The following is a 27796-nucleotide window of genomic DNA, read 5'->3' as shown; positions in this document are numbered from 1 at the left end:
TATGTCTTTTCTTTTATTTATCCACATAGTTAACATATCACTGCCTCTATAATTACATCAAATGATGGTTATTTTTGAATCATATCAGTTGTAAATATTAAACTGATTACACATATCATTCCTAAAATGGATAAGTCATCGAGCATTATGTTAGAACGTCAATAAACGCATATCAATATAAGTTGTTAAAAAAAATATTTCGTCCATCTACACGAATATTATTTGTAATTCGTTTTGTTATTTCAAGATAAAAAACATGTATCAAGTTTGCATTAAATTTTCGCTTAACATTGACACAGTGATTAAAAGGACGAGGCTGTCAAAAAATTAATATTATACTGACGACAACAGGTTAATCAGGGCTTAAGCCAGACAAAGTATGAAAACTTAAAATATAGAATATTAAGATTGAATACATATAAATTAAACTAGTCTTGTTACTTGCTACTTTTAGCCTAAATGTTATACTCCTGGATTGATTTATAAGAGTTCAAACTTTATGGTAAAGTTAATTTCCTGTCAATAACGTCATAACGCAGACGTGCCTTATGACGTTATTATCGGGTATACGACGGTATTATCGGGCATTTCGATAAGTCCAAATCAGCATTGTATTTTGTTATCTTTGTTATATCTTGAATATTATTTATGTAAAAGTAAATGTAAAAGAATCACAAGATGATTTTTCAATGACAAATCAAATCAAAATAGTATCCCGCAAGCGAATGATCACTAGACCCTCACCTGTACACTAGCGCCAGGATGTTGAGCATCGTGGCGACGTCGGGGTGGTCGTGGCCCGAGGTCTTCTCCAGGTCCTCGAGCGCCTGCTTGCAGAGCGGCACGGCCACCTCGTAGCGGCCTTGCGACGCGTACTGGATCACCAGGTTGTGCAGCGTCCGCAGCCGCGCCGGGATCTCGTAGCCCGCGTTCACTTGCTGCGCGAATTGCGACTGTGGCGTTGGCGACATGGCTGAAATGTATGCTATGCTATGAAAATTTTTCATCAGCGAAAGAACATTGAATATGCCGACTGCTTTGCCTCCTAAGCTAAAATAGGGTGGTTGCCATCGAGCCAAATCAGATACGCGTATATGTAGGTGGGGCTTGTATGACAGCGGGCACAAGTGACGTCACAAATGTTGGAGTCAAATACCGATTTTATATATTTTAATGAGAACAAAAAAATACTAAATGTTACTAAATACATAGTTCCATTTTTTTATGTCTACTAACCACCTTTTTGTAAAGTAGATCGATCTCATAGGCGATAGGCGAACAACCTGTCACTATTTAAACTCACCAATAAGCCCGCCAGATAGCTAAAAACTTGTAGAGTCTTATTATTTCCCAACTCTTAGCTTTATCTACCTCGTAAAGTAAATTATATAACTGTGAGTCTGATAAGATTTTGGGATGAAGCTGGATGATTAAATTTAATTTTTAGTTCTATGTTTGACTCCTAGAGGTTAAAGGTGCAAGCCATACCCAGTATCGTAGTATTTACACATCTAATCTCATATTTTTCTAACCTCATTACATATTTTATGTTGTATCTTACATCTGAGAAATAAAATCGTTCTATTGCAACGGCACTCACACTTGTTGTTCCTGTTGTCTTCGTGGTCATCATCGGGGAACAGGTCCACCATGGGGTCATCGCGCTTGCTCTCGTTCTGTGCGCTGCGATTGCTGTCCGCTTCTTCTGTCACGTCACTGTCGTATTTGCTGGAAGTCAAAACAAAATATTCGTTAAGTCTAATAAAAGGCTAAGAATAATTAAGATTATTCTTACTAAATGGGGAATAAACTTTCCAGTTTATTCCCAAAAATTCCGGTGTATTATTTACACCGGAACTATTGCAATGCTGATTTCAGCATGTAGATGGGTTATCGCCGAACTTTTTGAAAAGAATTTGGGTAAATATTTTATTTTCGCGTTAACCCATTTATAGTAACCACAAATTACTTTTTGAGTCAAAAATGTAATATCGGAACATCTTCCCAACATTTTCTTTACGCTATAGTAGCGTCTATGTCTGCCCCAATGAACAAACAATTTATTATGCGCACAAAAAATAAAACAGTTTAAATCTTTTGCATTAGGTGCAGTGTTCCTTTTGTGCAACAGACAAGTAGGCCAGCTGTTGCATACAGTTATACTGCATTTGGTCCGGACATGAGAGGCCGCGGTATGCATAATAGCATCGCCTGACTGCATGAATCACTTAAATGTTGTTCATGAAATGTTCATTTCAAATAGATGCCCGCAACGGTATGTAATTATAACAGAGCTATTTAGTGTATAATCAGATCTCAAAATTTTCGAATGCATGGATAAGGTTAAGATATTTGGAATATAAAGGCTTATTAAGAATTTAACTATTTATTATAAAACTTAGTTCAGAAAGTAAATTCAAAGAATATGATTGAAATAATTAAGAATCCCGAAACAGAATTGTATTCAATCCCTTTTTATGTTCTAAATAAAAGAAACTAGTGCATATCGAATTCAGTGTAATCAAAGCTATTGTATTGCAATCTTGTATACGCTAATACAAACACAATTACAATTTACAAACAGTAACTAAAACCTCTGTCAAAGTCTTTGCGAAGCGATGACACACAACAATGCGTCAGCGACTATTCCCTCGCGCAGTATGTTATTATCCCATTGTAGCGTAAAGTATGGTATGTGAAGCTGTCGTTACGCACCGATATGGTTTGAAAGTGGGACTTCAAAGGAGATCGTGAAAATGATATAAAAATGTTTTAATGCCAAGTGCGGCGCCAAGGACATATCTTTTTACGAATGGAAATGTACTGAAGAAAATAAAGGCCGAATATATGATTTATTTCTCAAGACTCTATTTATACGTATGACTAAATTTTCTTAAAATATGTACCTATATCTAGCAGAGAGTGTAATGTAACAAGATACATACAACACACATAATTTAATTTGACGGCCGAATGAATACCGACCATTTCAGTTATAATAATAAGCTCGAATTAATACACGGTTTTGTATAATCAGCAAATTATAAAAGTATAAACTTTTATAATTTTTTGCTGAAGATGCATACAATTTTAGATCTCTTCAATTTCAGATCATCTTTTATACTTTTATTTGAATCGCTCTTACCGGATGGAAGCCATGAAGTCCAGATGCTTGTTCTCCTCCTCCAGCTGCGCGACCCTCTGTTCTGAAGCCTGCAGTCGTTGCTGGGCGGCCGCCAGCTCGTCACGGAGCCACGCATTCTCCTGACAGAGCCTGCGGACTTGTGTGCGCAGTTTCTGCTTCTCGGCCTCCACCAGTTGCAAGTGGGAAGCCAGGGTCATCATCACCTAAAATAAAAAAATATATATAAATAAAATTTTTTGTAATAAATGTATGAAGAAAGAAATAGTAAGTCTTAAGTTGGTCATGAAATGTTGAAAACTTTAAAACAACATGACATAAAATATGCTTTGTGAAAAAACATCACCATACTATTTTCAAAGCTATCAGCACAACAGCAGCATCCCAGGTTATTTTAAAGAAATAATAACCGTATAATAAAGATATTTCGCATTCGTAGATAAACATCATACGAGTAATCCACAAAACAGAGACATGTGTGAGCATTACATTAAATGAGGTAAACACGTAATTTTTCAATTGCCCGCCACATCCCCGCGGATATTGTCAGAGAGAAACCCAAAGCCAACATTCCCACGTTCTTGTCTGCCGTCTCACAGCCGGGATGAGCTCGTGTTGAGTGATAAGCAGACGCGGTTTTTTTTTACAAGCTTTTATTTTATTTAACATGCAACGTAATAGGTATGTATGCATGAAAGTAATTACGTTTATTCGGATGGAGTCTTGCACCTCAATTTTGAAGCAGATATCTTCATCCAATTTATCATAACGCCTGCCTTAGAATATATAATAAAACTTTACCAAATGAGAGTTGTCGTATTCCAGATATATGTTGTAAATATTTTCTGAATCTGAATCGATTAATTTGATTAAGGTAATCATCATTCATTAAAATTAAAATGTTGAAAAGGTATGTAATAAAAATATCCCTTTAGTATTTTAGGCCGCTCTGTTGTCAACCTCAGCAAGCTACGGCGATGCCTTTGTGATAAGCTTGAATAAACTGGAGGGGCGACGCACTTCATTACTCAGCTTTGAAAATCACCACTATGGTGGCTCGAGTTTGTTTTGAAGGGTTAACAGTTCTGCTTGTTTTTCCACAAGTTATGCTTGACTAAACAAGTAGTCTGTCAATAGTCGCAGAAATATCATAAAACTGGAACAAAATGCGAATCAAGGCTTTTCGGATGGATCAGACTATTATCACCATTATTCCGTTTGAAAATTAATTTTGCGAATATATTTGTGTGGAATTACTTGGGTGTCAATATTAAAGACAACTTATTCATAAAGTAATCTTTATTACAATTTATTCTTTAGATTTAAAAAATTGTAATATTTTTTTACAAAAGCCACGAGCGCAGCGACAAGGTGACCTAAATGACTTCGTGGAAAGAAGTCCTTTAAGGCTTCATAGAATGTAGGGCAGACTCCCGCCTGTGGGCGACTCATCTTAGATAAAATGGACACTTCATGAATTTTTTATGAGATCAAAACTACGGAGACTCGTGTTGATTAGAAAAAAAAATGCGTTATTGGAAAAAAGTATTATTAAAAATTAATGAACTTTCGAAGATCCGTGACTGGATTTATTATTAGATTTATTTTAGACTTTTATTATTACATAGATAATTTATTAATTATTAATTTGGAGATTATTAAAATACGTTATAATCACGTGTGTTGTGCAGCGAACCGCAAACCACAAAGTCAAACAAGTCCGTGTCTAGAGTATATAGTGTGATATGGATACTACATCGATATCAATGTACTATCGATACACAAGACATGCCCCACACTTGCCTTGTGTAACCCTGATGAGGAATCCGATCCTGCGACCGCGGGCATCACGTTTGTTTGTTTTGACTCACACATGTGACTCAATTATGACCGCCGTGATAATAAAATGGAGCGCATAAACACACAAAGATATGCAAATATCTTTGTAAAAATTATCAGTTATCGTAGATTGAATTTTTAGATAAGATCGATTACGAGATATAAAGAGATGTTAAGATCCTTAAGGTATATGTATTAAAACGAAACAACATTTAATTTGATTTTATTCGACTTGACACAATTAATAATATAGCCGCCACCACCCCCTGATCCTAGCTTCATTACATATTCATCGCTCTGCTTGATCAGCGAAACAATCTTTTACATTTACAATACAAATAACAAATCTCTCATCCGCACTTCACCTAACTCAATTATATATCATCATACTCAAATACCACACCTGTTTCTCCTCTTACGTCGTTCCCGCAATCGTGCCTGACAATAGGGTAGTTCAAGTCATATAAGATACTTTTTTCATGTGTCAAAAATCAATAAACTATATGAGGCTTGTATGACAGTGGGCACAAGAGACGTCACAAATGTTGGGAATCATAAAGCGTTTTAATTATACTTTAATGAGAACAAAAAAATACTGAATGTTACTATGAATAAGATTCACAATTAAAGTGACAATTAATTATCGTGTTTCATATAACTCAACTACCCTATTCAATCTCTGTTGATAGTAGTAGTCAATGGTTGATAGATTCTCACCTGCGCTTCCCCCAAGCCCAGCTCAATGGCATCAATGCTCTTCCTGACCAGCGAGGCCTTCTCGTGCTCGTGGTCGGTGTTGGCGGCGAGCCCGGCCAGCAGCTGGGCGTGCTCGGCTCTCAGCGCCTCGAGCCCCGCGGCCACCGTGCGCGCGCCGGCCACCATCTCCTCCTGCGTCATCGCCGTCATCCTGCCTAGCGATTCGATCTTCTTTCTGTTGACAAATAAATAATGTTTAGTTTTCAAGAGAATTTGCGTAAGTAATTTTAAGTTTAGAACGTGTGGTTCCGCCCTAATATAGGTCCATGTTATCTCATAGTATCGTATGAGGCGACTTTGGGACACCTAGCCTTGGCAGCTGATTTGCAACTATAGTATTCTCAAAAAGAGTTGATGTGAAGGTAGGCGACCGGTAGTAGAAAATCAGCTGAATTTTTAAACTTTAAATGGTTTATTTTTATGCTGAACCCTAGCTTGGTCGTCACAGACCCGAACACGAAGATGAGACATGGTGAATAAGTAAAAACACTGTAATGCACCAAAACAAGATACTAAAAACTAGTTTTCACCTAAGCATATCTATGCTTAGGTGTTTAGGGGAAATTTGTGAAGAATACACAAAGGCGTTGCCTAAGCATTTACAGAAATCGAGAACTGAAACGTGAAGGGATCAAGAAAGATTTTACATTTTAAATTCCCAACTAAATTACAAGAGTTGTTGAACATTCTGTACAACTAACTATATTGTCTATTCATCTATCAAATATATGATAATAAAACTTTATCTCTCAAATGTATCAAAGGAGATAAAAATCTCGGTAACAACAACTCGGTAAATAATGTAACTGACAACTGAAAAAAATCGAAAGTATGTCAGTGCATATTCATTTATTATGATTGACGATGACAGCAATTTTCGCGGGAAGTGCTCGTGAATACGATTTGGGACAGCTGTTGATAGATAGTTAATTCAATATAATGAATTATAAATTAAATGACTTGCGAAATTGGTAAAATGAGTTCAAGCGATTTGATCTCATGGAGTTCGCATACTGAAGATAAAATTTTAATTGGACTTTACACTTCGTATATCAGGAAATTACAATTCTTACATAGATCTAAAAGTAAATTTTATTAGGGCATTTCAAATTTGTATGGTACATATATTACATATAGTACTATTACATATACTATATATATATTACTATATATAGTGTATACACTACATACCTATTTTACTAATCAGCTAATCTAGATGAAATAAAAGGCTATGAATGCAACTCATTATTGACAAAGCCGCTCTTCTCAGATTGCATCAACTTAATTATAACTTTCTAACCGACTTATACTCGTATTACAATCATATATTTTTAATTGAACTGTTATTTACACAATTCATTGAATCGATAAATTTATCAATCGTAAGTAAATTATTCGAGCACTATGAGCAGCACTTTTTTTACAAACATAAATCATTACTACTAATAAGTCTTTCACATAACTATACATAAATTAGTAATTATGATAAAGAAGTTAATATTTTGAATACTTCGTATTGTCACTCGTATGTCGCTACTTCAGTTGGAATAATCTATTTCGTTTTCAAAAGTACATATGACAAAAGCATTTTTGTAAATCTTTCAAGTTTAATAACACACTTTTTTATATTCATTGATCGATAGCTTGATAGTAGAAATAGTACATTAAATTACAAACAAAAAGGAAGTACGGTGTGGGCTGTGCCCGTTCCGATCGGATTGTCCATGAGGATGTGGAAGTTGCAACATCAGGGGTGCGCCAGCGTCGATTTAGGCCGCGACAGGTCATTACTTCCGAATTCAGACAACGGAAGCTCCAGGCAAACATTTTTAGCCGATCATGTATGAAATGAAAGTGACTGTCAGTGTAAAAAAATATAACATTACTTTTAGCGTAGACATACAGAAGGCTAATGTCAACAAATATTAGATGTTTAATATATAATAAAAATGCCCAGTGCCCAGAATGTTAGCAGCACTTCCCCGCTGAACTGCGAGACAGTATAATAAGGAGAAAGAAACCCGCTCTTGGATCTCTAGTTGTCTCAACGAGATGCCCTGAGATAACATGTCTAAATCTCTCTTCGACCTATCATTGATTGGTCGAATTTTGATGCTCAAAAAGTATTAAAAAATTTGTACTCAATTGATAAGTACTTTCTTTCAGAAACATTTAGTTTTAAACTTTTACTTAGGTATGATTATTCTGAAGATTATGACATAAGACCAACTTTGTAATTAATGAACAACCACCTTAATATCTCCAAAACAGTAACGAGATTACTTGGTAATAAGTTCTAACTTAATTAGAGGACTTGTGGTAACGCTATTAGGGACTTGAGCAATATCGTCCAAGAACACCAATTTTCCCTTTTCTGGCGGTGCGAATGTTAGTTTTTAGAGCAATTAAAGCCCGATTTTTTACTGTAAAAGAATATATTTACTTCGTGCTACATGTGATTACGCGAGCAGAATACAGAGCTTATACTTACCGCTTATAAGCGGTAGGTATAAGCTTGAATAAGATGTTATAAGAACATCACTGGCTATAAATTTAGTTTGCTAAATATTAATATCTCGTTTATACGACTAAGATACACATCCGATGTAAAGCGGTTACCGGTATATCGTAGCCAATAGAGTTCTAGAACCATAAAAGTCATAGGTAGATAAATAAAAAATCAGACATCTGTGGTATGACTTCAGTGCCTGTGGGACAACAATCTCACGTATGCTCTTCTTACAGTTACCCAAATTCATTGCAGAATCGTCGCTATTACCGCCGCATAGAAATCAATGAAGGGTAACTGGACGTGCGGTTGACTGTGCTATGCACTGAGAATATAAATTTCTTGCCGATCTGATGTCCCGATGAATACGTGACAATATTTAGTGTGGGTGCTGGTAGTGGGGTGGTAAATGACCTGTGGTATTTTATATTTATAGAAAATGGGTTTGTAGGTAGAGCGGTCGTTAACAATTTAGGCAATCGCGGTATAAAACTTACGTGCCACGTACGAAAACTATTAAGTACGGCACTCCATTTATTAGGAGTCATGAGCGGTTCTGTTATGAAAATATCGATACGAAAATAGTTTAGAAACCTGTGCAGAAAACTGGTCGAACCGACCATATAGAGAGATAAAGAGTTAAGTTTTCGCTGGCACGACACGAAGGGAAGGCTCCAAACAACATGGCGCAGAAACTGAGCCCTTTTGCGATAAATATTGCTGTTGTGAACATAAAAAGAAAAAAGGGCGAAACGAGAACATTGGAGACTTGTTTTTCTAAACATATTTTTGATTATAATGATATTCTAATTTTGTTTGGGAAAAGATACCTACATACCTACATTTTAATATCGATATTTGCAAGTTAAGGATACCGATTTTGGTTATGTTTAATATATTTAGTCTATCTCAGAGTGACTGAGAAGAAAGGACCTGGAGATCGCACATTACATAATCCACTGGTTCAGATAAACCAAATACTTTTTCGGAATCAATCAACGTATTACGTACGTGTTTTTTTGTAACAAAATATGCTCTTATCTATGCATCCAAGTTTGTAGACAACTTTTACTTCCGTTAAAGAACATGAGAAAAGCTACACACATTTAAATAATTTAGTCCGTAATATATAAATTAAGTGGACGTCATAAAGGTAAAGCCTCTCCATTAATTATGCAGTTATCCATTGACACCAATTACAAGTGAATAACAGTTAATAAATCAAAATAAATGAAGACAAGATCTTCAACTTAAATAGGAAGATACTGGATCGAAATTTCGTAGTAGCTTTCTTGTTACATAACTTGGGTAACACAAAATTCGTTGGATAACTTTAACGGCAGCACGTACTGCTACCCGGGTTTCAGTTTAATATTGCTGGGATATCAATAAGGCACTGCAGCTTGTGCAGAAAATGAAAAATTAAAATTGTATGATAGACGCCGATATCTGTACAACGGCGGACTTATACCATGCAGGGATCTCTTACAGTCCACCGGCGTTTGGTCACCTATCTATAATCTTTTTCTTTTCTTGTGTTATGGCTCCACCGTTCGCCAAAACGATGATTTTGCCAACGTCAAGGTTGATAGTACTATAGACTATGACGCAACGTCAAGGACGAGTTGACAGCATAAGCAAGAAAATGTGTATTGTAAGCAACGAGTGGACATCATTAGTCAAATTAGCATTATAGTAGTAGTAACAATATTGACGAAACGTGTTTTAACATTTTCCGCAGGTTTACAAATTCACAGGGTCAAGTCAACTGTCATATTTCCGTGAAATCAATATCAAAGTCTATAAATACATAAATAATAATAAATAAAAATCGTCAGATCGGCCCGCGTGAGAATAGATAGGATATTATGGGATATTGATATTGATAAAATTGAACTATATATGAACCATGTAAACCTAGCATATACATCAAAATTCTTCAAGAAGGTATAATATGAGGCAGTGTAATCTGCCAGCATTGCCAAATTCATAGCAACCCTCACTGGGAGGGAACAACGTGGCGCGCATAAAATGCCCGTTGCTATGGCGACCAAGGGCATCAACCCTCCCAACCTATCAGCCACTCTATGGAAGGGATAAATGTGGGGCGTGTTTAAAAAATACATCTTCAAAATGTTAAACATGCAATGCAATTCTGGCGCTACATTTATTTATGAAATAATGTCACTCCCTGAAATAATTTATTCAGTGTGTCCATGTCCAACCCATGATGAATAAAAAGATTTGCGGAATAGCCCTAATGCAATTACGGGCACAGAACAAAGGCTAGCCAATCGATGCGTCTAGACATAGCCAGGGGTACAGCAGTAAAACTCACTGCCGGTGAATTTTAAACGAGACTGACGCATCCGTCGGCTTTACGACCATACTGATCCCTAGGATTTTGTTTTCCAGTTCCTAGTTCCCTTTTTACTCCGGAACCCGCCACATATAATTTGTACGATATCGATATTATACCACTGTTATTATATTCTAGCTGTTATTATATCAGATTCTCGTTTCAAAAGCCCGTGCCAACAATTTTCCAGATGAAAGCTCCGTAGGATCACGGAGAATGGGTCCTTGTCAAAGGACGATGAAAATAAAATTATATCAATACTATGTAATGTTTTAAATGTGAAAGTGTGTTTGTTCGTTCACGTTAAATTGTAGCATTGGATTGAGGTGATTTTTGATGTGGAGATACTTGGACATAGGCTCGTGATTAGCCGAAGCTTGTGAAGACGTTATGTAAAGTGGTTGCATGAAAAAGTGGACCACAATCATCTAATAAAACACTGTATTTGTCTTATTCAAATACTGTACGTACTTGTACACTGTAATGTACGAATTGTTGGTTATTGATAAACTAGATGGGGCTTTACATTTTTAGGCGATGAGGTTTGGTATAAACCTGTCTGTGTCTGTGTCTATAAGTATAAAATTTATTTTGAAAGAGCGCTCTTGATTAAAGTATATATATATTATATATATATATGAACCTTATATATTTCGTTTTAGTTCTTGGGAGGACCGCATAGTGGGCGGGAACAACGGTGCTTTAAAAGTTTTTTTTAATAATTTCAATCATTATTTATTAAATTTTATCAGATATTGACCAAATTTAAATACTGCTTGCTAGTTATGTCGATATAATGATCCATATCAGACCAAGATTTTTCATTATCTATAGGTACAAATGATATTAAAATAGGAATTCATACAATTCTAATTCTCAAAACGTTAACTTGTAGTGCACATAAAACATTTTATGCACATTATTCCTTGCAATGCTCCTCCTAAAATGATTAAAGACGGCATAAACACCTCATTTATTTAACGAACTGCGGCAACTTTATGGGTTCATTCCATGTTCATTATCATTGAGGATGGGGACTTTGATTAACGACTCTCAGGTGACTTATGCAAGAAACGACAGCCCTGACAAATTTGTCAGGTAATGGTGATTTACGTATATCGTAAGTATCGTTTATCTATAATCGCGTTAGTTAATGAGGCGGAAAGGATATATTTATCAGAGTGTATGTCTCAAAAATTTACACATCGATGGTACCTGGAATTCCCAAGTTGGTTGTGGAACTTTATGTCTGAGAGTCTGTACTGTATTCAAAACTTCAAGATTTACGTAGCCTAGGGCTGTGTTACAAACTGTAACTGGAGTTGTTTGCTTGAATTATTTGACTGCATATTTAGGGAGAAGGTATCGTCTAGCTAGAAATAGAGAACATTCAGGTTCCAAATCCAATATAAATTACACCTAAGTAATATACTTACATTCTGTAGGCATTCAAAGTCTTCGACATTATACGGGCTTCAAATTACTAACAAATATAATTTATTTCACTTCATACATTTGACGAAATCCACGCCATTATACTAATACTTGCACATATAGATATTATTCAAACTTATAGCGTAGAAAAATATAAAGCTATTTTAATACTGTCCACTGAATAATAACTGAAAACTGTAATTGCTAACTGTCACGACACAAGTATTTTTTCGCGACCTTGATAAGACCTTGGAAGGACAGCTACCACAAATGTAATAATATCTATAAATTTATACACATTGTTGACAAAGTTTTAGTATCTAAAGCAAAAAGAAATAGATCACAACACAAAATTATGTCGGAATACATCATTAGTTCAAGTCATCCACGTGTGTTTTTGGCAGAGATGAGTAGGAAAATAAATATCTTGCCAATTGTTGCACAATATTTGAGCCAGATGAGATAGACTTACGTGTTGAACTAAAGTTGGAATGAGAAATATAACTGAAGTGCTAAAATAGATCAACTCCTACGCAACACGGTGGTTGGTGTGTCGTTGATCCCTTTAGATCATTTGTTGAGAGTATTGATTGTTTGTTTTTCTTTTTTATCAACAATGCCCTTTTCTGTAGAGAATGGGATGGAATGTCATAGTACCTTGACATTACATTCGTCCTATAGTCATTGAGAAAAATAAACATTTTCACAATACGAGTATTGTATATGTTACAACCGTATTTAGTATTTGGTGCTTTTTATTGTCGAACTCATGAGAGTCAAGATTACGATATTAAGAGATGGAGTTACGATATCTTTATTCTTTTGAAATAAATGAGATTTCAGCTCAATAAAAATGAGAATTTAAGCAAAAAGTAATATATACCCTGTAAAAGCCGCAGTGCGTACAAACATAACAGCATTCGCAGCTAAGTTTTTTTTAACAAAATCTGATACTTGTTAGCAATAGAACGGAGTGCATTGCAACTGAATTCTGCACCAATTGCAATGGCGGTAACTCATTCCAATTAACTGTAAACGGCTGCATCTAAATCTTATACGTAATAACACTAGCACAGATTTCTAGTTCTACAGCTCATTGAAAGACTGCTAGGAAATCTGATTATCAATATTTTAGAGACCTTTCTTTTAAAGCTAAATATTATTGAATAAATATTTAAAAATATTGCTTACAATAATAGATGATTTAGTATGGACTTTAGGTTAAACAATTAAAATAAATAATTTAATAAAATCAATTTGGAAATTCCCAACTTTTAAACATCGACGATATTCTTAGTAAGGGTGACAAAAATAACAAATACTCAGACGAAATAAATATTCGTAATGATGCAGTCAGTAATTATAAATATCCCTTGTCAGTGTCCCGAAGTAAAACAAGAGGCAAATGGGTCATTGACACTATTATCTGCATACATACGCAGTCGCCAATACGTTAGACGACCATTAAGTCATCATAACTAAATTTAGGTCAATCGTAATTGTTATCCACCATTTGATTGAATATTGAATTGGATTGAATAAAAGATAATGAAATATGGTGACTCTTACATACAGCTTCAAATTTAATTCTGCTATTATTTTGTAATCATAACAAATGACTGTACCTATGCATGCAGTTAATTGCATTATTATACAAATGCAATTTATAGAAGCTTTCTTTTGTTTAGTAGATTTGAACGATTCCCATAGGACTGTATTCCTCTAGATCAAATTAAAATTTAACTACGCGCGATTTTATTTAAAGTCCTGAAAATACTGCAAACATTTTATATTAGTGATATAAAACATATTACTTTTTTAGATAAGAACCAGTTTCAATGGTTTGTGATACCAAACAACTTAAGAGTGGATTTACTTTAGATCATTTACTAAATGATCTTAGGGATTTACCGATAGAAATTAACATTGTTACAACTGAAGCTTTCATTAAAATGTGCATATTAAAATGTGATCTATCACTATCGAGTTAACAGGAATTTTAATTACTTGCGAGAGAAAACAGATTTCCATTGTGATTAGATATTAGAGACAGTCTCAATTTGTACCGCATTTTTCATTCCACTAGGCCATTTCACAGCATTTCAACTCGATTATTTACTACCATAATGAAAATGTTGCGTAGGAATTTGAAAGGCAATAGAAAACGGTGTATTTTTCAATAACATCGGGCCAAAATACACACAATGGATGTGGATAACCAATTAACAGAGTACCTAGTTTCTCACAACATAAACCAACAAATAACAATATAGTAATTCCACGAAAGTTAGAATTTACAGCAATCCTTCCAAAGTTTCAATGACAACACTATTGCAAAAAAATATTTACGAGAAAATTAAATGTCTTTCAGGGCGGTTTATCTTCTAATCGTCAAAGTAAACGACTAGAAATTGGTTATTTCAATGCCGGCTCGGGAGAGTAAATTGCGACGCGTCCGCTCCCGTATGTTGCCAAATGCGTACTAAAGCGAATCGACTAGGGTGGCCTAGTGTGGCGCACGCAGACCAGAGCCACACGATACACAATATCGAGTCGATACACTGAAAGCACTACAAGTGACAGGCGGCGGAATCTTAATAAAACGTTAACTACAATCTACTGATAACATTTGACCGATACCCCACCGCTACTAAATAACCAAAATTATCAGCCCAACAGAATACTGATACTTAACATTGTTAGCGATCGTCGATGGCAAGATCTTTCCATTATTTATATGTAACTTTAAAGTAAATCTTTTGTCGTCTTCTTAAATCAAAGTTCAAACTATATCAACTAAGAAAAAACTAGAACTCTCATTTCACGATTAATTTGCACCTCCCTAAAGTTTTCCAATCGCGTTAGCTGGGGTGGCAACCCCTATCGCGTCGCTTCTACCCACGCCCCTTACCTCTACATGCGCAGTTGTGCAAGTTACGATGCACATCACATCAACACTTACTAGCCATGCATGAGGTCAACGAGAATCATGTATTTAAGTTATAGATCAAATTCTAATTAAATCAATATACTTATGGATGAAGAGAAAAGTCAAATTTGAAATGAATAAAGATGTAATGAATGAGAGAGATGAGAAGAAAATCCTTGAAACGAATTACGTCAGCCAAGGTACAAGGTCAGATGAATCAATACCGTAAGCGCCAGTATGTCTCGCGAAAGGAGAGGTAAACAAATCCCAAATTTCTATTTTCTGCTCCGAAGCTTTTTTGGAAAGTCATCCTGCATGTGACAGGGCAGTTTACTTTCGGATAACCTACATCCAAGAGCCAATTTTATTTCCGCAGTACCTTATTCTATGTGAATGCAACATGCGGTTTTTCTGACCTGCCGTTTTGGTACTAGTTAGTAATAATTACATGTCGAAAATATATGAAAAAAAAAACAAGCAATATCTGGAATTAAAAAACATTTAACTCGAAACGAAATGAGTTTAAATCCATTTTTAAAAATCAGTCGTGACCTGTGACCCATTTAATTTGGTCGGTGAAATTCAAAAATTGTCGTTGGCCCGTGGCACAATGTATAGAAGGAACGGTATGGAATCATCGAATCATTAATGTTTTGATGGTCGAAATAAAGACAAAGAAGTTCTACATCATTACGGAAAGCCGATTGCGTGCTCCCTGTAAATTATAAATGAGCACACGGAATATTATCAGAAACCGAATATATAAATACGTTTATTCACAAGTAAACAAAGTATTACAAACAATAAATGAAACTATGTCAAGTCATGGCAAAAACTAACTTTCACTATCGATTCAATAGATAGACAACAAAACAACTTAAGTGTAACTAATAGTAATGACAACTCGACAGTCGGCATCCATATACGGTATTTGGTATTTTATAGTAGTACAAAATGACGTTGACATTGGTTGACATGAAATTTGCAAATAAATTTATATGGATGATATTATGCTGTTCTGCACTTTGAAAAAAATAACTAGAAGGACTAAATTGATCAAGGAATAATATAATAATATAATTACATAATAACTTGTCTTATTACATGGTTCAGAAAATAATTTATTCCTACAAACATTACGTTGAAAGCTGCATAATAATCGGTTAAGATGTGGTAATTAAGAAAATTATAATAGACAAAAAGGAATTTCCCGCAATTAAACAGCGGTGAGAGGAAAAGATGAAAGTGATTGTGCTTTATTTTATTAAGGAATATATATTTTTTTTTTAATCTAACACAAGAAACATCAGTTATCTTGTACATAATGAATGTACAGCCAAAAGACTGGAAAAAAATATCAAAAAATATAAATAATGTAACAAAAATATAAAAATAATGTAACAAATACCATGAAAAAAAGTGTTATAAAAACGATGACAAGACAAGAAAATTGCAATAATCAAGCAAGCAAGAAAACTTTAGCGTATTGTACTAATTTCTGCTACGAAATGTTTCTGACGAGTCATTGGAGAGTAACAAAATCCAGGACGAACTACAAGACCGCCTTTGTTCAACGGTTGCTGAAATGGAATTCGAAAACGTTTCAAAAATAAATTAGCACTTTATCATAACACTTAATTCTGGTCTGATTCTTAGCAATGAAGAATTAAAATACGAAGATTTTGAAATCGTAACATAATATTTACGTTTAGTTTATTACGTTAAGTGTCATATCAGTAGGTATTTCCTTTGAGGAAATGTAAACTACTAATAGAACTGTAGTCAGCAGTAGTATTCTCTGTATGCCTGGTCGTTAAACGTATCATTTAGCTGTCATTTGTAAGGAAAGCAGGCTGCTTCATCAAATGTAATATTGTGGTCGAGACGAGCTAATACTTAATAGCCTCGTTAGAACGATTTGTCATGTTTATTAGTATTAAATATTTCCTACGTGTTAGTCATAGTTTTCTTGTATTCTCTAAAAGAATAGTTGATTTCATAGTTGGTTCGTGTAGCTAGAATAAAGGGGATAGATCTCGTCGGAGGCATCGATCGGAGCCGTGGGTGACTGACTAAACCGGTTAAACATCTACATCTAGCCAGTCCAGAAAAAATCAGGAATTTTATTTATAGCTCCTTGATCCATCTCAACTCAAATAAAAATTACAAATAAATATTTATATGTTAGCAAAATCAAGAACTGCTAAACAAATAGTTTCCCTGATGAAGATTGTATCAATTCTCTGTCCGATTAGACTTCACTGGATTGTTCAGTTTCAGATTCGTGGTTAAGTTTTATCCGGTAAATGTTCTAAACGAATAAAAGAAATGTCTGGCAGCATATTTGGTATTAGTATCTGAGTTATCTCCATTCGATACCAAATCTAGTGTAAACTTGATAGAATATAACTCTAATACAGATAAATATATTGTAATAATAAAATATATGGAGTAGTAACCGATTACAGGAATAGAAAAGAAGAATCAAACGAACTCCGCTATGTCGTACCTATATTGTCGATATATTATTACAACTATACAGGTATGTGTAAACTGTCTAGACCTAGATGGTACTATGGAGACCAAAGTGCAATCTGATACGATACGACTATAAAAGATTCATAAAATTAAGAAAGTGATTGTTATCTTTATTTTTGTACAGCAGTCCAAAATTTCTTAGGACTCTAATAGTAACTTTCAAAACAAATAATGAAGTCTTTGATTTTAAAACAACCACAACATCAATATATAATTTGAAGAAATCCATCATGTCTCCGCTATATTAAGTTTAGATGATGATGGCTAGCATATTAATGAACAGGAAATTGCCGTAGATAATAACAAAAATCGACAACAAAAGTAAAAGGCAAAGAGAAAAGGCAATAATAAATCAAAAGCGACCTATAGATAAAGTAACTCTTGTCTGCAATTATTGGAAGCAAAGCAAGACGTACTAATATTAAGCTTTATAATAGACAATTTTCATCTTCAACTACCTACTATAATAGTTTGATGGAAGGCAACGTAATTTTAATTGTTTTCTAATTGTTCTAAGTAATTTGTTTTCTCTATTTGTATAAGAAATGTATGTGTATAAGAAAATGTTACACTAATTATTTTTGGTTAGGATACAATTTGGGGATGAAGAAACCGAAGTAACAGAAACAAAATGTAGAAGTGGAGTACCTATTTCGCTGCATATTGTGTAAAGAACCTATCTAGTAAAATTTATATGAAACGCTTTCAAAAAAGAAAAATTCATAAGACTAGACTCTCTCTCGCTCTTACACAGTTCGCGTGAGTGCATGCGTGCGCGTTTTTTGTATGGTGTATTTTGGATGCGTGATGGATCTGTCTATATAGACAGATGGATTTTATTGTTTATAATTACAAAAAAATAACTATTATTCCGACGGTGAAAATGAATTAAACGATAAGGAATTTATTGTTTCTACATTAAATAAGGCAAATACGAGTAGTAATTGAATTAGGCGAGTGAAATTGTTAGTTAAGCCTTCGTGGGCCTTTCTATTTTGTTCGTAGTTACTCATTACTTTCCCTTTGATAATAGTGGAAACCGAGCCAGAGTAACAATTAATTATGAAAATGTATTATATTCCTATAGATATTCAATTCCTTTTAAGTTTTCGTAGTTAAGTTCGTTTGTTAAATGCGAAAGTCTGTATGTCACAGTTTCACGGCTAAACCTTTGGACCGATTTTGATGAAATTTTGGGATGATTAAATGATCCAAGGACAAACATAGGCTACCGCGGGCAGAGCTGCGGCAACATCAGTAAGACATATTATCTATCAGTATAAATCACAACAATAGTGACCTTCTTGTAATTTTATATCTTTGGGATAACTGAGATGGAATCTAACGTTTGTTTATTTACACACTTCTTCAATTGCATTTTGGATAATAATGGTAAGTAATAGATTTCATTATTGATATATTACATCTTCTCTTATGAGAAGTATCTTTGCTTCCTAAATTTAGAAAGATAATACCTACCTATACATATTTTTATTTTAAATAAGGACTGGCTAACCAAAGACGTACCGACTCCACATACCATTTTTAATGCGTTTTATTTCAACGTCGACCGGCATTCTGTCTGGGGCAGCGATGCGGAGAAGAAAATAGTTAGCATAAAAAGATTTCTAGATTAAATTCTTGGCTACTTCATTGGATAAAATGGTTATTCTTGTTTTAATTGAATTCTTCTCTCTTATCGAGAGTGTCATTGCTAGAATTAAAATATTTATTTAGGAATGAATCAAATTGAATATTTTGTATCTAGATAGATTATATTACACATAGAATAAATGTTTTGCCTTCGTTTTGATTTGTTGCTGTGATGATCAGGTATTTATGTTGTAGAAATAAATCAACATCTTCAGATAGAAAATCTATGTGGAATCGTAGTTAACACACATTCAAATTTATTTCTATCTAATGATTAATATTATCATTAAACTTTACTTTACACACTTCAATGTAGGTAGCTACCTATTTTTATAGAGAATAGGTAACTTTTTATGCTCCTTTGAGATTTTTTAATTTGTATAATTTTTCAGATGTATTGCAATACCTAACTATTCCATACCTTTAATATTCCATAGCTACTTCATTAAACAGGCATTGAACACATACACAGGTAAGTACCTACCTATAAGATGTTATTATCCTTTGACCTTGACATTCGTAAAACCGGATGAGAATTCATCAAGAATGACAAGTATTCCAAAAAACAGGTTTAATGTGAACCCTTGCACCTGTTGAGAAATGGTAGAGCTGTGGGGTTTTTGTCATCGGACATGCGCGTGCGCCGACCGTGACCTCTGCGCGAGGGCAACCCCAAGGCAGGAGTGAGCAGGATAGATAGAGGAGGCTACAGAAAATAAGCATGACAATGAATTCTACACTGTTAACTATTTTTATCTGAGGATGATTTAATAAAAATTACTAGGTACAACAACTAACTACTATGAAGATAAATAAACAAAAGTCCACTCTCAATACAATCTTATGAATGTATAAGTCTTCATACTAATTTAATCTGATTGAATTGAATCCATGTAAAATCAGTAATAGGTAGGTACGAAAAGAGCTCCAACAAAAGATTTCTAATATTCAAATTTAATTATCTGTAAAAAATGGTCTGTGTCTGTAAACTACCATGTGTAGATTTCATCTACACATAGTAGTGAATATGCCAGTAAACAATATTTCTATATAGAAATATAATAACAAAATATACATAAATATTTTTTAAGCATTTAGTTAAGCCAAGAATTGGTAAAAATTAATTTATACCACAAATTAATTTATTGTAAGTTATTACTTACAAGAAATTAATTAATTTATTGTAAGTTATTACTTACAAGAAATTAATTTGTGGTATAAATGACAATGTAAAAAGTGAAAATCTGCACAAATACTTTAAAATGTAACATAACTATAGTCCGTCAATGGTGAACCCATTAGGCGAGTTTGCTGAAAATAATTCAAAAAAATACAAAGAAAATTTAAAACATTGAAAGGGCACCAACATACCAAGAAGACCACTGTCCCAAAATGGGAATAGGTACCCACCATTCGTCTAGTGGATGCAGTTGTGTTTTCAACCAAGAAAAATAATATAAGGTGATGTGATCATCAACACAAGCACTTTTTTAAATATTTGAACTTATGACAATAGGTAAAACTGCAATTGAAGAAAACTGCATTGAATTATGACATTTTTATTTGTACAAAATACTACTCTATACTTTCTAAAGTGTCCAAAACTTACTAAAGCGTGCATTTTTGTTACAAAATATAAAAGAAAAAATCATGATGTCTATGGAAAGAAACAGTTGGAGATGTTAATAAGTATAACATTTATTACCTACCTACTTGAAATGGTACATTATTTATAAAAAACCAGTCATCACTCTAGTCCTTTATTGAATACAGGTAAATTATGAATTATTGTTCAAAATCAGGCGACATTAATTATAACAATGAGTAACTAGATAGGTAAAGTAAAATTGATTAATTTTTACATTTTGTGATAACAGTGTATTGTAAAAATATACAATAATCCAGATCCAACTCAGCCTTTCATTTCGCCCGCAATTATTAGACCTTGTTAATGTGGATTAGTCATCAATACAAAGTGTACAGCGATCCAGTACCAAGTTATCAAATTGAAGAGGATATCTTTGATGAGATAACGTTCATTGAGAAACTATATTACACCAAACATAACCAATAACTAGATTCAGAACACAGACATAACGCCACAAGATAAAAAAATATATTTTATTAGGTATTGGAACAACACGAAAAATGGCGTTATCACTTACGGTTATAACAAAAACAGTCTAAAGATTTATCAAGTTGTATTTATACATAGCATAAAACGACACATATTTTCTGCATTATTGCAAAAATTGTATTAAAATATAGAAGAAAATTAGAAAATAACTTACCTTTCTAAAATAATTGACAGCAACAAACAGCACTAGAAAATTCACTGTCACCCACACTAACAATACAATACTGACAACATAAAATAAATAAATAAAAAACAAACTGCCGCTAGTGTTTACCTACAGGAAAATAGGGCATATTACGCAAAGCTCAGCGCAGATGACGCTACTGGTACAACTAAGGTACACAAACATTGCCAATAGTGGCAAAAAACGCCAACTTTCTATATTGTTGCAGATTTAGGATCAAAAATACCTTCTACGCAATCGTGGTGCGATTTTAAAGGAAAAAGGAAGGATTTAGTGGCTTATCCTGAAAATAATAACACTATTTTAGGTTATGTTCTACATTATTTGATCAACTGTGGTCTTAAATTGATATAAACTTGATTTTGACTGAAGATCTTACCTGTATGAAGTCCATATTTTATTAAGTCTTCATGTATGAAGAAGTGTGAGCTTCTTTTCGATCGTTTACTGGCTCGAAAATTTTACAGCGTGAGGCGTATCCCATAGATTTCGAAGATTTTTTATCTTATGGAAAACGATTTTTCCCAATATTTCGGCACCCGAATATGCTACATTGTTGTATATTTTCACAAACGAATGCTTACATAATGAAAGTATTAATAAAGTACTCTAAAATAGACGTTTTAATCGACATAGCAAAAGGCGGCAAAGTTTTTGTGTGCCTAACATACAGTGCTGTACTCTGGCGGGATAAATGTGCAGTAATACTCTCTCAGTAACGTACTTATTCCATACAAAAATTAAAGACTCCAAAAAATCTAAAAGTCTTGTGGCCCATGTTTCGTGCCTCTTATTTTTGAGACAAAAATATCAATATTTGGACTTTTTAGACCCAAAATCTGAATTGAAAGTTCAGAATGAAGCTCCGGTTCACAGTCTCTTTTCTCATCCTCTTGTGTTCAGAGTCACATTCTCATGTAGTGTAGCCATTGGTGAAAATTAAAATAATAAAGCTTTATGTTATGGAGAGAGAGCTGTGATTTTACGACCGGCCGCTAACGTTCCAAATAAGACTTGGTTTTGGGAATGCTATTTATAATATAATAGGATAATGGTGTGGTGGTGGTTTCCTATTATTTAGTTGCCTCGTATTACGTATACGGGAGCATATGGTGTGGTGGTCCTATTCTAGGGCGGAAACAATACGCCTCAGTTCAGGTTCACAAAAAAATATTAGAAATTTCGGAATTCTAATAATTTTCTGGGAAATATTCTCGGAAAATTTTTGAGAACATTCTTGGGACCAAATGAGGGCGCTTCCGATAACTGAACATAAGGAAAACGTGAGCAACATAACAAAAATGAAAAAAACGAAGTTGACAAGTGACGTCAATGTCGTTTTACTTACGTCACGTCAAATTGATTTTAATTTTCATTGATTTTGGTTGTGTTGTGAGTTTTGAGAATATTATTTATTACAATACAAACTACTTATTTCAGTGAACACCAAGGCGTATAATCTAAACTGTATTGTGGTAAATATTTATGAAGAGTCCCATCTGTGAAAAACCGTAAATACTACAAAATTACTGCATGGCACAAACTAACATTATGCGAATATTCCATTATTTTAACTGCTAATATGTCTAATTTTGGTGTAGGCATTTATTTTTTGACTATACTTTGGTTTGTAACGTTAATGCTGTGCTGGGTTTCTGTGAGAACTGGTCATTACGTGGGTAAAATATCGGTTGGTGTGTCTTTGGTTTTAACGGTGGTACTGATATCACTGCCAAAAGGGGACGTGCACGATTACAGTGCCAACTTTTATGACCGTTTGTTTGTTTTGCGATACGCGATTCTCTCGTTACTGCTTGTTAGCTGTGTAATTGGTCTAGCGTTTTGTTTTGTGTATATTTGTCTTGCGCCGATTGAAACTAGAAAGCAAAGAACTTTCGGTACTCTTTATTGACTGTCATGGTAAGTTGGGTTGTGGTCATCATTATTAAACTAGCAATTAATATGGATTGTTTGATATAGTTATAGCATCAAATGCTATATAACTAGCCTTATCATACAAGTAGTTACAAGATAAGGGTTCTTGATTTGGATAAAAACACCATTTCATAACAATATTTGTATTCAATCTATGAACTATTACACTTTCTATTTTTCTGATTAAAATTAATTACATGTATTTGGTAAAAAAAAATTAATTTGTGTACACATGATAGCAACTTTTACATTTATTAATGTTTCACTTTCCTTCCAAAGTTTTATTATTATCAAGTCAACAGATCCATTGAATTGTGTAAATTAAAAAAATATTTAATTTATTGATTGTGTACTTACAATATACATTCTAAGTAGAAGCTGCATGATTGTTTATGTACAATATGTATAGCTTCTGTGTATGATATCATCTTTACTAGTAATTATTTTTATTAATTTTGTTGAGGTTGTCCATTTATTCTTAGTCATTGCAAATACATTAAAATGTATTATGTACTGGCACATAAATTGCAAATCTCATGAGGATGTTTGTTTCTCCTTTGAAATTTACTGAATTTCTTTATTTAATGTTTTTTAGTTGTACAATAAAGTTTAAATAAATTTGATTCATATACAGAGTTAAATGCATCTGCTTCCAGCTAACAAGCTGGGAGAGAATGCTTTTAGCATTAGGTTGGCCTTTTGTGTAACTGTTTTTACTTGGAACAATGAATTTATTAAATAAATAAAAGTGCAAGTGCAAGCAATGAGAGCATCTCAAGTATGAAATTAAACATTACATTGGGATTGTTATTTACTTAAAAAAATTAAAACCAAAATTATATTTCAGATCATCATGTCTAATGCAATATGCCGTGGACTGGGATCTCCTGTCAGGAGTTTAGCAAAATTAAGAAGAGCCACTTCCATCTCCACATCAATAGTCCACAATGAAACCATATTAGTTAAAAATAATAATGAATTTGTAAATAAGGTAAGTATTACATGTTCATGCATTTGAACTATCACCATTAAGCCCGTTAAATTATAGGTAACCTTTCGTTTCATCTGTATCCCAACCCAACCACTTATTTACATTCTGAAAGAAACTATATGGTGATTTCATGTATGCCTATATATTTACCCTGCAATACATAAGAAAGAGATCTGGCTACCGATGAAAGAAATTGCAATATATGTACCTATCATCAAACTGTGAGGGCTCAAAGCCTACTGTCAGCTCAATAAAAAACCTTAACATTTTTAAGATTCAGCTGTGATTTTACAACCAGCCACATGCTTGACTCAAACCCTCAGGAATGCTATTGATCACCTTGGTACATCAATCATCATCATCAATGGGAGGATATATAGAGGTTCCTATTCTAGGGCGGAACCACATGCCACGACTGCTACTGTTAGGTACTATCATTAGCCATTTAATCAGTTTTGTATTTGATTTCTGATAAATTGATATGTGATAGATAACGCTCATAGTCTGTCGCCACCGCCGCGGTCTGCTTGTGATAATAAAACGTCAACAATAATTTGTATATTATGAATCTTCTAATGTGTTCATTCTTAATGCATTTCAGAATTATGGTATGATATATGTAGGTATATATATAACTTGGAAAACATTGTGTGAGGTATTCATTAGATTCCTTACTTTACTATGGGGTAAATACAATGATGTGTGAATCGTGTGTGGTTTCCGCCCTAGAATAATAAATGGAGTGATCGTATTCTTCCGTGGATGTCATACGAGGTTGGATTAGAACTTGACAGATCTGATAACAAAAATATTTATTTTCAAACGACATTCCAAAAAGTATTGATGTATGAGCAAGGCACAGGTTTAACAACCTGTCCCTTTCACCAGTATCAGGGTTTCAGGGCGATGCCTTGAACAACAGGAACAGATGAGGACACTTAAACGATGAATGTTTCAGGTAATGAATAATGACAAACCCGTGATAGTAAATTTCCATGCGGATTGGTGTGAACCATGCAAGATCCTCACTCCGAAGCTGAAGGAGCTCATTGAGCCGCTCGGGAACCTGGACCTGGCTATTGTGGACGTGGAGGATAATGCGGACTTAGTACATACTTTTGAGGTACAGTAAACATCAGATTCTATTCGTCGATTTATACAGAGACCGTGCATACTAACATTTTTCGTCGGTAGTATAGAGACGACACGAATATATTTAGTGATGGAAGATGTTTCCTGCATTATTGAATGCTACATATTCAATATCCTAATATTATAAATGCGAAAGTAAGATTATTTGTTACCTACCTATCTACTCAATCAATCTTCTTGAATTTTTATACATACCGGAAAAATAACTACTCTCGTGGGAAATCACGCGGGCGAAGCCGCGGGCAAAAGCGAGTGTTACATAAAAGGCGATTATGTTATACATAGTTGTCAGATACTTTTTCAGCCAGCAAGCAGTGAATCAGGCCGTAGTGTATGAAAATAACACCTGATTTCAGGTAAAAGCGGTTCCCGCCGTGATAGCAATCCGCAACGGGCTGATAGTAGACAAATTCATTGGCTTGGTCGACGCGGACATGATCACCGGCCTCATAGACCGGATGTCCGGCAAAACAAAGGAGAAGTCGTAAGCTGCCCGTGACAATGCACCTCTGTTGATATTATCTCGAATACAATCGATTGTTTTATCATACTCGTGACGATTGGTCTTCAACTACACTTACTTCAACTAAAGATGTTGAGACATCTTTGGGTTGTCGCACATTAATATCAGATAGAGTTGTTCTCTCTCCAAAAATAAAATACTAGGCAACAAATGAATATAATAATAGTTATTTTGTAGCTAGTGGGATAATAAATATTGTGTACCTGTGCACCAATCTAATTAATATAACACTTAGAATTTAGTGTCATTTCTAAAACGTTCATTTATTTTTTTAGAAAAAACGCAAATTACCTGTATTGTCATAAATATTGTTATTCCTTTGGAATGGCTACAGTATTAAAACGTAAATAAGTATGAAAGCTACTTTTTACTGTGCAAATTGTGAGAGACCAATAAATTTGTAGCTATTTAAAAATGTTACATGAATGTTATGTTATAGTAGGAAACTGTCGTCTTACGACTCACTATTATTGATTGTTCTAGAGATCTGTCGACAAAGTAGGTAGAAGTCACTAAATTAGTTGAAATAGTAAATAATTCGATATTTTTATCATTTTCTTAAGATTAAATCAACTCTGCATACTTTAATAGCAATTAGATTATAATTTTTGGATACAAATTATATAATACGTATACATATATTTTTAGTGTCTCAGTAATGGAAAATTATATTCGACCTAGTCTTCTCAAGACTGTTTTCAAATTGTGATAAAAACAGGTTCGTGTTCTACTAAAAATTAAAACACAAACAGTTCATATTTTTTAAAAAAGCCCAGCAGAATGCCCTATTTTTATGAAACAAGTATTTTATTTTACTTTATTGTTTTTTTTTTAAAAACTGGTATTATTTTATTTGCTTTCAATTTGGCTTCCTATATATTTCTTTGGCGTGTGTTAATGCATAAAAGTGGAAGCGACTGCTGGGTTGGTGGTGACACTTTGAAAGACAAGAACATTTAAGGGTCTTGTTGAAACTTGCCATATTTACCTAAGAACATAAGTATGAGTAGGCGACTAATGTCAAAAGCGATGATGACTAGGTATTTAGTAAGTATTAACTATTTGTAATTTTATCAATTCTATAACCTTTCACATACTGCTGTACGTTTAGATAAACTTTCTTTGCATGTCTATCAAGTTGGTTCTGACAATAGTATTGATCTATCGATACATATCTTGGCTTACTGCTGCCTTATATCTTCTAAACATCTATAGAAAACTAATGTAGCGAGCTGACTATGTATAGAATTTCTGATACATAATAAACAGTTGTTGAAATAAAATTTATTTTGCTCAAAGGCATACTTGCTAGTGTTTACTACGCTCTGATTTAGTATATGTAGCATATATTTTTATTGATTTATGATAATTATTTACAAATCTTATTTGCTCATACACATTTCAGTTTCTCACCGAGTAGTAACTAGTGATAATAAATGAATAAAAATACTTTAATATTAAGTATACGAGAAACACAAAGTTCCTTATTTATAGTTGATTTATTGATATCTATGTGCTTTAAATGTAATCATCTATTAAAACAAGCTATATTTATGCAAAAATATAATCTGAAATACGTACCTACCTTAGCTGTACTGTACTTTGATTAGCAATGCTATTATTGGAATGTGATGTTCCACCGGCTAAAATGTACCTTATGGTGGAGTCTGAATTACGCATATTGATCAAAACTATTCGGATTTGGATTAAAAATA

General features: G+C 33.8%; 2 protein-coding genes across 12 annotated transcripts in view; one reads left to right on the top strand and one right to left on the bottom strand.

Annotated features, from left to right (window-relative positions):
* The window catches only part of Klc (Kinesin light chain), a 35517-nt gene extending 13959 nt beyond the window's left edge, over positions 1-21558 (bottom strand). For 6 of the 9 annotated variants that reach the window (XM_053752492.2, XM_053752493.2, XM_053752495.2 and 3 more), the window contains exons 1-6: positions 14389-14537; positions 12042-12216; positions 5699-5912; positions 3146-3348; positions 1601-1728; positions 745-973 (exon numbers count right to left, since the gene is read on the bottom strand). In XM_053752492.2, the coding sequence (XP_053608467.1) occupies positions 745-973; positions 1601-1728; positions 3146-3348; positions 5699-5912; positions 12042-12070 (803 nt within the window). In that variant the 5' untranslated portion in view covers positions 12071-12216; positions 14389-14537. Of the gene's footprint in view, positions 1-744; positions 974-1600; positions 1729-3145; positions 3349-5698; positions 5913-12041; positions 12235-14388; positions 14538-21450 lie in introns of those variants that run through there. The other 3 variants (XM_053752490.1, XM_064436264.1, XM_053752488.2) reach the window with 2 other exon arrangements.
* A 1242-nt stretch (positions 21559-22800) lies between these two features.
* LOC128674264 (uncharacterized protein) lies at positions 22801-27783 on the top strand. Of its 3 annotated transcripts, none has more exons than XM_053752743.1 (4): positions 22801-22991; positions 24263-24406; positions 25365-25529; positions 25915-27783. In XM_053752743.1, exons 2-4 carry the CDS (start codon positions 24269-24271, stop codon positions 26044-26046), a joined length of 435 nt encoding a protein of 144 aa, XP_053608718.1. In that variant the 5' UTR covers positions 22801-22991; positions 24263-24268; the 3' UTR covers positions 26047-27783. The 3 variants fall into 3 exon arrangements, with proteins under 3 accessions (XP_053608718.1, XP_053608719.1, XP_053608720.1); XM_053752744.1 differs by having other exon boundaries at positions 22818-22955; XM_053752745.1 differs by lacking the exon at positions 22801-22991 and adding an exon at positions 23014-23400.
* The last annotated feature ends 13 nt before the right edge of the window (positions 27784-27796 follow it).

Source organism: Plodia interpunctella, chromosome 12 (genome assembly GCF_027563975.2).
Source record: "Plodia interpunctella isolate USDA-ARS_2022_Savannah chromosome 12, ilPloInte3.2, whole genome shotgun sequence".
Lineage (NCBI taxonomy): Eukaryota > Metazoa > Arthropoda > Insecta > Lepidoptera > Pyralidae > Plodia > Plodia interpunctella.
The sequence above is the reverse complement of the archived record's forward strand: the minus strand, read 5'-3'. Positions and strand labels throughout refer to the sequence as shown.

What these genes read in the sequence shown, in the direction of transcription:
- LOC128674264 (XM_053752745.1), top strand. An exon ending in ATAATGAATTTGTAAATAAG is followed by an intron (nt 24,407 to 25,364) that starts GTAAGTATTACA and finishes TGAATGTTTCAG; the next exon opens with GTAATGAATAATGACAAACC. An exon ending in ACTTAGTACATACTTTTGAG is followed by an intron (nt 25,530 to 25,914) that starts GTACAGTAAACA and finishes ACCTGATTTCAG; the next exon opens with GTAAAAGCGGTTCCCGCCGT.